Source organism: Thunnus maccoyii, chromosome 15 (assembly GCF_910596095.1).
Source record: "Thunnus maccoyii chromosome 15, fThuMac1.1, whole genome shotgun sequence".
NCBI lineage: Eukaryota > Metazoa > Chordata > Actinopteri > Scombriformes > Scombridae > Thunnus > Thunnus maccoyii.
In genome coordinates this window covers 19,946,528-19,960,096 of record NC_056547.1, presented here as the reverse complement: position 1 = coordinate 19,960,096, position 13,569 = coordinate 19,946,528, and the positions used below count along the sequence as shown (strand labels likewise).

Sequence of the window (13,569 nt, the reverse complement as noted above, 5' to 3'; positions counted from 1 at the left end):
CTTCATGTGTGTTAGTGTTTTTCTTGTGCGTGTGTGTGTCTTGCGTCTGTGTCCGTGTCTTGCCCCATTTCATAAACACCTTGTGGACTCTGTCATTTTCTCTGCTGTGTTTACCTCACCGACCAGACATCTTGGTGTGCTGTTAGTAAACTCTCTCACGTACACTCATGCACACACACACAATTTAAAACTCCATAAACACTGCAGACACATTAGAAGCAGTATTATGGCAGAACACAAACAGTGAGACGGCAACCTTTAATTCACTCACCAAACATGATAAATGATCAGCGCCGCATTCTTTTCACCCAAATATTTTTTCCTCTTGTTCCCCTATGTGAAAGGCTCTGTGTTGGATATTGTGGGAAGATCCATGCCTATAGGCTCATAGATATGAACAGATACAAAAGTGTCTCTCTGTTAGGGCAGTTTCACCCAAGCAAGAGCTTCACTCTCTTATTGCCAACATAGAGAGCCATGAGCAGCCTCCCTGCATGTCTGTAAAGCAAACAGTGCCATCTAGTGAAAGGGAGCTCTAAATTTTCTACTCCTTCAACTCCCAACTCTGTTAAGAACAGCAAAGCCTCAAGGCTCATCTTGTACTTTAGCCTAAGACACCCAAAACAGGCAACAACATTCACAGAACATTATTAAAACACACATTTTTAAAACAGACAGCATTTAGAGCTGCTCCTCTTAAGAGTTTACACCTGGCATTAACATTAACAAGAGTCTGAGAGCCTGATTTAATAAAGATGCAATCCCGGTTCACATAAAAGAGGTTGCGGGTAGTCTGGAATGTCCTCGAGAGCCCAGCATCTATTTTTAATCTGTTACCTTTTTTTTCTATTTTCTGTTCTTTTACCACTTCCTCCACCTCATAAAGAAAGTTAATTAAACTCCCTGAGAGTGTTCGTCGTGTGATGGAAAAACGATCGGTTGAAACAGGTTTACTTCTCCCTGTGGAGCAACGGCAGATAGAAACGTTGCAGATTAACCACTGGCGTGTCAAGATTCCCTCTTGACGTGATGTTTCAGCATGTTTCTTCTGCGTGTACTTATACATGATCATTATATCTAGATGATCTCTCGAGCATGTATTCTATATGATGTGCAGCGTGGTTCTGTTTGCGTATGCAGGATGTTAAATCACCCCTTCTTCCTTGCCCAGGTTGCGGGGGGAAGCACATCTCATCAGGTCAGCTTCTCATACTTCAACGGCTTCAACTCACTGCTCAACAACATGGAGCTGATCAGAAAGATCTACAGCACCCTGGCTGGCCACCGCCGAGATATTGAAGTTACCAAAGGTACTTTAGTTAAAAATGTACTCACAAAAACTCATAGACAAACATATTTTAACACAGGCAGGCAGAAAGCAGAGGTCCATTTAAGTGAATTTATGCACTCACATGTATTCATGTCACATTCACAAACTGATAGAGTCCTTGTCTAAAGACAGTATTAGATGTGTTGTCCAGATAACGTATTTATGTCTGTGTGTGTGTGTTTAAAAGGAGGGTGGAAACTTGTTTTTGTTTAGTTTTCTTCCTTCCCGGTGGCATTTAAATGGGCATGCTGGATCCAACCCAGCTCACGTATTGCATACCCATAATCCCGGATGGTGCCTGTCTTGTCTATTAGACATCCTGGCACTGATCTGAGGACCACTTTATCCATCCTGAGGTGTTTTTGGATGATAACGACATTTCTAATTCTTCAAAAAACAGACAAAAATTAGGAATGCTTGATTTGTCAAAATGCTGTGCCCACTTTTGAAGCAGGGATGTGTGGTCAAAATTCTGAAGATTTAGTCCACTTTAGGTAATTAAAAGTATTTTATAACCTTTTCTGAACTCCATCATCCAAATTACAAATCCAAAGTAGAAAAAAGATATTTTGCTGCAATGAGGTGAAATTTTGGTATTTTGTCCTTTTTCGACATTTTCTTTCTCGTTCTCTCTCTCCCTCCCATGGTTAGTTCCTTTAAATCTTTATCTCTCTCACTTGTTTGCCCCACTTGCTGTCTCTCATTCCTTTCCTCAATACTTGGCAGGGAGCCTAGCTGGCTTTCTCTATCTCTTGCCTTTTCTCTGTGTCTTTTTTTTCTGACTCACTCTCCTGCTCTTGTCGGCTTTAAGAAACCATTCTGACCTCTCTCCACATGGCTTTGGGCCACTAGTGTAGCCTTATGATGCTATCTGAAGCCTTATCAGGGGTGTGGACCATACCCAACCCAGACCAAGAGCCCATACGCTCCCCAGGCTGTTCCCACAATGGGTACACCGAGACTAGGCTTGGCTCGACCCATGGTGGCCTGTAGCCAGCCAGACCTCCGAAGCCACCACCCATCCACCCTCCACTCCTGGAGTCATTAAAGCCTCCTCGGGGACTATGAGTGCTCGATTCAGTGCACTGCTCGCTGGCTAACAAACACATACTGTACACACACCCGCATGTCTCAAGTGTGTGCGTATTTTGTAATACACTTTTCTCACATACAAGCATTCAAATGCATTAACAGCCAAGCATGCACACATGCGTAAGGATCATGATTGATTCCGTATGTGCAACAAGGCCACTGTTTTGCCTTGGGGACGCCATTAGAGTGCTTAACGCCTACGCAAAACTGAGTGCACGCATGTGTACAAGAATTTGTGTGCGCACATGCACGGGGAGACCTGTACAGAACACATGTTTTATTGAGCCAGCACTGCACAACCACAAGGGAAATTATGACTGTGCATCTTTGTGAACAGATTAAAATCAAGTGTCTGTTGATGAAGTATATGTGTTCATTTTGATTTTTACTTGATAGTACCAGAACTGTTGACTGAAAGAGCCAATTCATATCCTTGGGCACATCACCAATTATTGTTCTAAAATGTAAATTGAAGTGATCAGGTTTTTGGCAGTAGGGTTTCTTGACCATTTAACAATCTCAGGTTGCTTTATTTATCAGTAATTTGTAGCTATGCTAGCAGCATAATGTGTCAACAACTATTGGATGAATTGCTATGATATTTGTTTTAGATGTCTGCAAAACTAATGACATTCCCATCAACCTTAGCTATACTTTGTGTTTAGTGCTAATTAGCAGATATTAGTATGCTAACGTGCTAAACTAAGATGGTAACAATGGTAAACACTGTGTCTGCTAAATATGCTAATGTTAGCATTTAGCTCAAAGCACCACTGTGTCTAAGTACAGCATCACGGAGCCACCAGCATGGTTTTGTGCCTGTGTTTTACATGTATGTTTATTGTCTTGCCTTGCATTTGCAATGCAAATACTTTTTAATTGTTTTCAAAAGTACTGTATAAATAACAATGCATATAGTTCTCTGAAAAGACCACCAGTAGGTTGTACTAGGATGGGAAGAAAATTTAAGAAGAGTTTAAGTCTGATAACTCTGTAGTTTGTGTCACTTTAAATGTGTCAGTTCAAAAACATACTTTTACATTGCATTTATTTTTCAGTCAGTTCATAGTCAGTTTGAAAATCTGAGGTACAGAGAAGAATGGATATAATTATACTCTAAAGACGGCTGCACATTTTTATTTGTAGTTCATATACTATCAGAGAAGTGTGTATAGACAAGGCAGGTATGCGTAACTCAGCTTATCATTTTAGTAGACTAATGGCCAACCCACTTCACAAAGAGGCAGGTAATTATAATATGTGTATATAGGTCAGTCAGGTGTGTGTGTGTGTGCGTGTGTGTGTGTGCGTGCATGCTTGTATGTGTGGTGACTAAAGGCTACAGGGAGACAGGTTATCAGCATTGTGATCTGTGATCTCCCCAGACAGAACTCTATCTATGTCTGAGTGTGTATGTATATATGTGTGTGTGTGTGTGTGTGTGTGTGTGTGTAATGTATTTGTGTGTGAGTTGATTCTCATGTAAGTATGCTCTCTCACATGCCTGTGAGTATTACCTGCATGTACCCATGGATATGTGTGTGTGTGTGAGAGAGAAAGAGAGCATGCCTCAGGGGTAAGCTGAGCCTTGGCGGGGTGAATGGCTCCAGTGTAGGACGACTTTGTCACAACCCCAGCCTGCTGCTCTTTGAATAAAACAGGTCAAACAATGCTGACTCCTCCACTGTAAGCCAGCCTACAGTCAACCTGTTCTTTATTCCACCAACAATAGACCAGGTCTTAAGTTACGACATACGAAAGCTGCCTCAAAGACCTCTTGAAGTCCATAACTCTCCATGGCCATATTTTCTATTCTATTTTCTTATGATGAATTCAACATGCTTTGACACTTCTCACTTGTATGTCACAGAGGGGAATTGGTGTGGGTGACAGAACCATAAAGCACTGTAACACTTAAAACCGTTATTGACTATATGTTCAGCATGTCATGGACAGCTTTATCAGTCTAATTTTCTTATTGCTTTATGTATGTAGTCCTCTGCAGTAACAAGAGCAGTAAGACCATAATGCAATGTTGTGCTGTAGCAATGAGCATGGACATCTGTTTGTGTTTAGATACTGTATGCTCATCATAGATTTGAATATAAGTCTTTCATTTTCTGGATTGTCAAAAATTATTGAGGAAATCACTAATGACTAATGAGGCGGGTTATTGGGAAATGAAAACACCAAAAAAGTGTAAAAAAGCACAGCTAATTTTTCCATTTAGGCTCATACGATGAATAAATGTGCAACTGCATACTGGATCATACTATACTGGTACACTGTAAATATCAACTGATGTTACTGAGTCTATGACACAGTATAATGATTGGTTAATGGAAATATTTGGTAAGATTATAAGAATTGCAAGACATAGGAAACTGTTTGTATGTTTTTCTAATATGAATTGTAATGTAAATAGTTTTTGCTCCCATGTTTTTGCTCGTAATAAAAGATTGTAGCTTAAGGTAACAAAAGGACATTCAACACAATACTACATATTTTAACTTTGTCATGTTGTATTGGTTATTGTAAGTTATATATCATGACACGCTAAAAGTGTCAGTTGCAGAAAGGTACAAAGAACTCTGTGTGGCTATTTTCCAAAAAGTTGTAATGTATGGTTAATACATTTTTGATTTACGTCAGAACAAAGCTGTGAGAAAACAAATGGATAAATGAATTGTCAAATTAAAAAATCCTTAAAATCTTAAGACATAAATAGTTGTCATTACCTTTTGGATTTGACATTATGGAAACAGTTTGTTGAACTTCAATTTAGGAGAAGCAATGCTGATTTTGTCCTGATTGTTTAACAGTTGTGTTGATATTACTGTCAGAGAACACGTTACTAGGGCAGTTCCTCCAAGACATCCAGTCCTTGTAGAACTAGACTAGACTGATAGTCAAACATGTTCTCAGTGGACATTGGGATCCACCAAGGCTGTTCTTTGTCACCTATTCTGTTAATAATATTCTTGAACAGACTCGTAAGGCACAGCCAAGGAGTTGAAAGAATCCAGTTTGGTGACATCACAATTACATCGCTCTTTGCTGATGATGTAGTTCTGATGGCTTCGTCAGGGCATAACCTCCAGCATGCACTAGGGTGGTTTGCAGCCATCTGTGTAGCTGTTAGGATCAGTATCAGCACGTTCACATTTTAGGAAAAAGGCGCCCTCAGAGCTAAGAGAGAGTTGCCTCAAGTTAAGTAGTTTATGAGTTGACATTGCACATGAGGGTATGCATATTGGAACATGACATGGACAAGCAGATTGGTTCCCTGTCCGCAATCATGAGGATGTTCCTTTGTACTGTAATGGTGAAAAGGGAACTGAGCCTGAAAACAAGGCTCTCGATTTACGTGTCAGTTTGCATTCTAACATCACCCATCGCCATGAGCATTGAGGTTGGTAGCACAGAGCTCTATCATTCAGAAGGAGCTCAGAGTGGATCAATGTCTCCTTCCCATTAAAACAAACCAGTTGAGGCGGTTTATGTGTCTGATCATGATGCTCAACATGTTCCTCCCTGTGAATGTCCCCTGACCCAGAACATACTGGAGGAATTATATATATCCCATCTGGCCAGGGAACGCCTTTGGATACCCCAGGATGAGCTAGACGATGTGACTGAGGACAAAAAACGTCTGGACTGTTGGAACATCTGCTTAGTTTTCTGCAAATGCTGTAGACATTGGAAAATGGATGGATATGGAATAAAGATGTTTTATTGTACGCCAGTTCTTACATATTGTTTTATTTAGAAGTTTTTAAAGGGGCACTCCCACAAATTGAGTTTAGTTTATTCGTCAGAAGCAGTCAACAGTTGTTCAATGCCTCCTGTAGCTCTGGAACTTTCTAAAGTTTGAAAATAACCCTGAAGAAGTTTTCTCGGTTTGGGCTCAAGACTTAAAAGTTGCATTATTAGAATGTAGGTCCCAGTGTTCTTGAAGGTTGACCCATACTGGGGACTTAAAGTCAGGAAATCTCAGCAATCTCTGTTGTTTCAAAGCCCCAAAACTTGGGAAGTACAATACTAAAATGCTGGCGTACCCCTTTTCTATGTACATACCTGTAAATGTTGGTATTGTCCAATGACATTAAATTAAAAATCAATCTTCCTTTTTTTTCTTTATAGAGGAGTTTGTTGTGGCAGCTCAGAGATTTGGCCAGGTGACACCCATGGAGGTCGACATCCTTTTTCAGCTTGCTGACCTGTCAGAGCCCCGTGGGTAAGACAAACATAATGACCTGCTTGTACACACACAGGCAACAGTTATCACACATAGTACAGAGTACATGACAAGATAAATTATGGAACACAAAACAGAGTTATCTAGAAAAAAATCATGTTAGTTTTCAATTAATACCTCCAATTTTTATAATGTGACCATATTTTATCCATGACTATTGTTGCTTTTATACATTTAATCATATCCAGGGGGGTATAAATGATCTCTGAGGAAATGATCAGCATCAATGTGCATATGATAGCCAAGCAGGTAGAGGCATTTATTGTGTGTTTCACTGAGCAAAGGCACAACGGTACAGAGGAATAGCATCTAACAGTTGAATTCATACTTCACTCATTTGTTTTTTTCCCAGCTAGTCAGGGAGTTGTAGAGAATAAGTCAATCCCAAACTTACCCCCCAAAGTGCACCTTTAGCCCCAGGGTCTATACCTCAGAGAGACGAGCACTTTCTTCCTTCTCAAACTACTCTACAGTGGATGAAAAGAATCAGATACGACTACATCAGCGCCAGAGAATCCTCTTTCAGTCCAAAACCAATTCAAACTCCCATTTATCTTAAAAAAAGGTAATTCCACCGCCTATGATCCGTGGCACAAAACAACTGTATATGTCTCACATTCCCCCACTTCCTTTGCGTCTGCCTCGCGGCCCGACCAGTGCACTCATAATTTCTAACCCCGGCCTGAGACACCACCTGATTATTATTTCTGAGCAATGGGATACTTTAATAGCCTTCTCTGCTGCCCTTGATTGGAGATGCGAGAGATAATAGCCTGAATATTCAGAGGAGAGGGGTGTGGGGGGATTTTGTGTTCCCCATTCCCTCAGCCTGGGAATCTGGGACCGTCACAGATTGCAATGGAAAGAGGCAGTAGTTTTCGATCCAGAGGTTAAATATCTTTGTTATACTTGGATGAAGGGATAAAGGAATGGGAGTTCCTTTAGACCTTTAGATCAGTTGCCATACTCAATCATACCAAGCACAGGTCTGGTTTTGTGAATGCACCAATATTTTCACATGGAACGATGGCAAAGTATCTTCAAACTTTGAGTAACTTCAGACTGACAGATTGTGCTTGCAAAGGTCATGGACTAGGTGATGCATGGATGAAATATTATAATCCTCTGAGAGTTTTTACAACAGTTTAAAGTTACTTGAAACCTCTCATTCTCTTCATTCTCTCTTCAACAGACGTGTTGGTTTAGTGGACATTGAGAAGATTGCTCCACTGGAGGAGGGCGCCCTGCCCTACAACTTGGCTGAGGTCCAGAGACAGGTACAGAAGATGAAGACCTGTTGATGTGTTTGGTTTCCTCTTCCACATTGGCAGCTCTTTTTTCATCTCAATACATTCTCTTGGGCTATATGTCACCGTGCAGATGACTAACATTTATAATTAAGGATAATAATATCTCCTGTTCACAAGTAATTCCTCCCCAAAACCAAAACATCAGTTTGATTTGTGGTTTTGGCATCAATTACACTTTTAGAATTAATTCATGGAGACATTGTTGTAGCGTTATATATGTGTGGGAGAAAGAAACACAGGAGACATAGATCCAAACGAGATTTGTCAGGTATAAAGTGGAAAGTTTGCCCCAAAATGCCAATCAGACAGTTTTTTTTGTCAGCTCTACTCATTTTCAAAAGTTCATACGAGGGTTCAGACCAAGTTGTGTCCAAACAACTTCCCATCATAGACTTGAACCTAAAGAAGAAAACACCACTAGACCTCTCTCTGACATGTGGTTGATGTCTTAAAAAAACATACACACAAAATTCACAAATCCATGTAAATGCAAAGCAAAGCCATCCTCTAGAATGAGTGAACCTCAAACATGCTTCAAATTGCAAATAATAGTTGTGAAGAGGCTTTGCAGCAAATAACAAGAGCAATTTGTAACAGAAAAAGAGGAAGAAAGACATATGGACAGCCAGACAGATGAGCAGAGGGCTGTTTTCTTTCTTGGGTTGTTTGGTCAGAGTTGTGTTGCTTGGTGGGTTCCAGCGCTACAGTGAAGGCTTGGCCAGGCCATACTGGAGCAGGCTGGGGCCAAAGGGGAGCAAGCAAAGGGGCCCAAGACTACACAGACGCCAGTCCCACCACAATGAGCCACTTTAGGCCCTTGTGGTTTGGCCTCAGGGGCTGGCCGCCAGCTAGCTGGAGCTGTCTCTCCTCATCTTTTGCTTGTTCTCTCTATTTCCTTTTTTGATCTACTCTCTCTCTCTCTTCTCTTATTTCTCTACATGTTTTGCCGGTTCGCCTTTTCTCTCTTTATATCCTGTTAACTCTTTTTCCCTCAAAATCCTGACAGTAAGTATTGCCAAGCTTCATCAGCCCACAGGCAGACAGAGCTGAGGAGGATGGCAGAAATGGAGGAGGTTGTAGAGGGGAGGTTTGGGCAGAAACCTCTAGGGATGAATTGTTGAGGGGGGGTGGGGGTTCACTCTGACAGGTGGACCTGTTCTAGAGACTCCCATCCCCCTCTCACATACACAGGCACACACTCACACATGCACATGCATACTTACCACACTCCACCCCCCCTCTCCCCAGGGTCGAGAGGCCAGGGCTGGGCAGACCAGACAAGGCAACAGGTACCTCAGGTGGAGGGGGGAATGTTGCTAATGTTACTCTATGGCTAATGCTGGCTACTAACACTCTTCTGCTCTCTGCATAGTGTGGTGATGATCACTTTGATTCCAGTTTTATTTGACAAATGGCATAACAAACCAGTGTAGGACAGATTAAGTTACACAGAGAGACTAACACTAATCCAAGTGAGCAATAAAACGTGTGTGTGTGTGTGTGTGTTGTTGAAAGAATCACTCATAATTTATTGATTAGAAGTCTTATAGACATGTATGAATTGTAATTACATCTGAAAATGAACTTTGAGGTAAAGCTTGTAATAGTATATTGTATTTCTAAATGTTATACAGTACTGTACAAAAGTTTTATATGGATAGAAATATGTGTCACTAGAAACTGAATTTGAATCTCATAATTTGAATTTGTGTTGTTTAACTTCATCATTTGAAATTGAATGTATTAGTTTGGAATTCCAATAAACTTGAAACTGAATGTGATATTATGAAATTGAATTCAGTTGCTCTGAAACTGTATTTGATCCTCACTGAACGTTTAACTCTCTTTATACTTCCACATTCAGTTGTCACAATTCAATTTCACTTCTCGCAATTCAGTTTCAGTTGAGTGAAACATCGTTGAAGAAGAGTAGTCCAATGCAGATTCAGAGATTCATATACAAACCTGTGAATTGAACCTCTGGTTATGCTTCGATATGCTCAAAACTGATGGTGTTCAACTTGGAGTATCATGTCCAGAGAACTGAGGGGAATTTTCACGCAATTTCAAAAATGAACTCAATCCATTTACGATACGATAGTTTTAACAGAAGCCCACTCAGGCCACAACGTTACCGTGGCGACGGATCAGGCGCAAAACTCAAATAAAGTAATTTTTCTCTGAAATGGCAGGACATAAAACTACAGTTTTTACATAGAATAGAGAAAACACTTTAGGCTTTTGAATTATCCAGCTCCCATTGGTTGTTGATATCGTTGAGAGAAAAGGAGTTCTTACAATCTGCACTCGATTGCTCTTCCTCAACAACCGGATGTGTCTCAGTGAACTGAAATTGAATTGCAAGAGCTGAACTTGAATTGTGAGAACTGAATGTGGAAGTATATGGTGAGTTGAATTTTCAGTGAGGATCAAATACAGTTTCAGAGCAACTGAATTATTTCATAATATTACATTCAGTTTCAATTTTATTGGAATTCAGTTCCGAACTAATAAATTCGGTTTCAAATTATGTGATTCAAGTTCAGTTTTTGATGCGATTACTCAACTCAACTCAACTCAACTCTCAAAAATAAATGATTAAAATCCAGTTTCTAGTGACACATATTTTCTGCCACTAGTTTTAGGCACTAAAAGTAAAGTGAAGATGCTTTCAATACTGCCATGAATAGTTTTTATTTATCAGTTAACTTCATAAACAGAAGAAACCTAAATTAAATCAATATCTGCTGTGCTTTGCCTTTAAAACAGCCCCAGTTCTCCTCGGTACACTTGCATGTACTTTTTCAAGGTACTTGGTTGTTCCAAGCATCTTGGAGAAGTTGCCACAGTTCTTCTGTGGATTTTGGCATCTCAGCTGTTTCTGTCTCTTCATGTAATCCCAGACTGACTCCATGTTGTTGAGATCAGGGCTCTGTTGGGCCATATCATCTATTGCAGGACTCCTTGTTCTTCTTGTCGATGAAGATAGTTCTTTATGACTGTGGCTGTATGTTTGGGGTCGTTGGCATGCTGCAGAATACATTTGGGACTGATCAGACGCCTCCCTGATGGTATTGCATTATGGATAAGAATCTTAAGTGCTTAACACTTTTGCACAGTACTGTATAATTACATACAGGAATCAGATGGGACAGTTACCCAAAAAGATTGCCTTATCAGATCTGTAATGGGCTACAACGATAGATATTAGTTAATACTTTAATAATAATTTATGCAAACAGTCTTTTGTTTATTTTAAATCGTAGAAAATATTCATACATTCTGTATTTCCAACCTACCCAACTGAAAACACACCACACATCTCTTGCAGTAGAACAACAGAAATTTCATGAACAGTATCTTCTAGTTTCAAAGTTCACTAATTCTGGCAGTTTGAACTAATCTACCACATGATCACAATGTGCAGGACTTTGTGTTGCATTCACTCATTATTGTATCTTATTATTATGATACATATTTATGATACTGTAATTTAATACAGAACGTATTGACGACATATTGAACCATCAGTGTGATCTATGACTTTCAACATGTTTTTATTTGTGCATCTCATACATTAAAAACATTTACTTTTCTTGTCAGCATAATTTTAGGAAATGACCATCATGCACAAATGTCCATCATGAAATTGGGACTTGCTGTCAAACATTGTACAGCAAATATGACAAATGATTGATTTAATAGCATGCAATTTAGCTTGCAGATCTGGGGAACTAAATATATGGCATGCAAAGTTTAATGAGAGACATACTGAAATATTTGTAGATTGGTATAGAGAAATAAATGTCTGAAACAGCCGCTTGTCTTGTGTCATGTCTCTCTCCAGTTGCTCTGTCTGTTTTTTGTTTGTGATATTCAACAAATCACTAATGTCTAATGTCTTTATTGTCTCCTTTCCTCTGTGCGAGCAGCAGTTGGGCAGTGATGGTTCCCGCCCCATCCTAGTCCAGATTGCAGAGTCAGTCTACAGGTTCGCCCTTGGCTCAGTGGCAGGGGGTAAGAGTCACACCCCATTGGCTCCCCTGCATCCACTTCATCCCACCACCCACCCACCTCACCACCCTGCTTGCCTGCCTACCTGCCTCCCGCCCTCTGCTGTCCTCCTAAGAAAAGGGTGAGAGAGAGAGAGAGAGAGAGAGGACAATGGCCCCTCTATTGCCCTTTCCTTTGCTTACAAGAACAACGGTCGCTCCCCTGCTTTAAGAGAAGTGCTCCCTCTCTTTCTTGTTCTCGCTCAATCTCTCTCTTCCCCTCTGTCTGCCATCCCTCTCTCTCACTCTGTCCTGTCTCTCGCCTCTCTGCGTACCATGGGAAAACCCTCTTGTGTGGATTCTTTTGTACCTGTGTGAGTGATCAGAAGAGGGAGGATGAGGTGGGGGGTGAAGGGTGGTGCCCAGGCCTTGTGTTTGGCTTCAGACTCCCCACTGTTTTTTTCTACTCCTCCTCCCTCCCTTCCTTCATTCCTCCATTCTCCTCCTCCTTCTATCCCAAAGGAGACAGCTTAATAAGGAGGTATGGGTCTGCCATCCCTTCTTTTCTCTCAGTCTCTCTCTAATTAAGCCTGTCGCCTTGGGTCGGTTCTTTTTGTTTGTGTCCGTCTGACTGGCCCGAAGATACCGGGAATCAAAACACTTCCTTCAATGTCTTTCTTAACATTACCTCTACAGACTTCCCCTTCTACCTCTTCCTCCTCCCCTTCCTCTTTCTCCTCTTAAAGGGTCAGTTCACCTAAATTACAAAGAAAACATCTTGTGTCACTCATCTCTATCTATCTATCCAGCTATGTTTTGGTTTGCCACCCCAATATAATGGTGACAGGAAGTTTGCAGCAACATCTCTTTCCAGAAGCAATGTCTCTGTTACTCTTAATAATACATAGAACATGCTGTGAACAGTTTTCATAGGAACTGCTTTCTTAGCTATTTAATCTACATTTCTAGCAGGTCATTCCAAATAGTTTGTATGAAATTATTTTCAAAAATGAAAGAAAGGTACAATAAAATCATTATCATCAAAATTTCCCAAAATAGTGGTATGATTTATACCAGAAAATGGAAATATGTGTTAAAATAAATAGAAAATATTCTCATAACATGCAATCAATATCTTAAATATGTTTTGTTTCATTTTTGGTAGCTGTGGGAGCCACAGCGGTGTACCCCATTGATCTGGTGAAGACGCGCATGCAGAACCAGAGGAGCAGTGGCTCTCTGGTGGGGGAACTCATGTACAAGAGCAGCTTTGACTGCTTCAAGAAGGTGGTCCGCTACGAGGGCTTCTTCGGCCTTTACCGAGGTCAGTATGCTCAAACACAAATTCAAACTTCCATTGTTTATATATCCACATACACTTATTTGTGCTAATGGGTCATGGTCGCAAACTGTACTGTTGGTATCAAGCAGAATTTAGCCTGCATCAATAGCTAGAATGTATATTATACATTCACTATGACGCACTATAAGTAGTTTGTTCTTCTCGCCGTATAGAAAATCCTCCGACAACAGTATTTCCATGATTGTGGTGGCTACCATGGTCATGCTAGAGAGCAATATACAAAT

General features: G+C 40.5%; 1 protein-coding gene across 1 annotated transcript in view; it reads left to right on the top strand.

The window, feature by feature from the left end:
- The window catches only part of LOC121912831 (calcium-binding mitochondrial carrier protein Aralar2), a 50,057-nt gene that overhangs the window by 17,043 nt on the left and 19,445 nt on the right, over nt 1–13,569 (top strand). Inside the window, exons 7-11 of the mRNA XM_042435294.1 lie at nt 1,172–1,310; nt 6,566–6,659; nt 7,873–7,957; nt 11,923–12,007; nt 13,148–13,306. Of these exons, the coding sequence (XP_042291228.1) occupies nt 1,172–1,310; nt 6,566–6,659; nt 7,873–7,957; nt 11,923–12,007; nt 13,148–13,306 (562 nt within the window). The remainder of the gene's footprint in view (nt 1–1,171; nt 1,311–6,565; nt 6,660–7,872; nt 7,958–11,922; nt 12,008–13,147; nt 13,307–13,569) is intronic.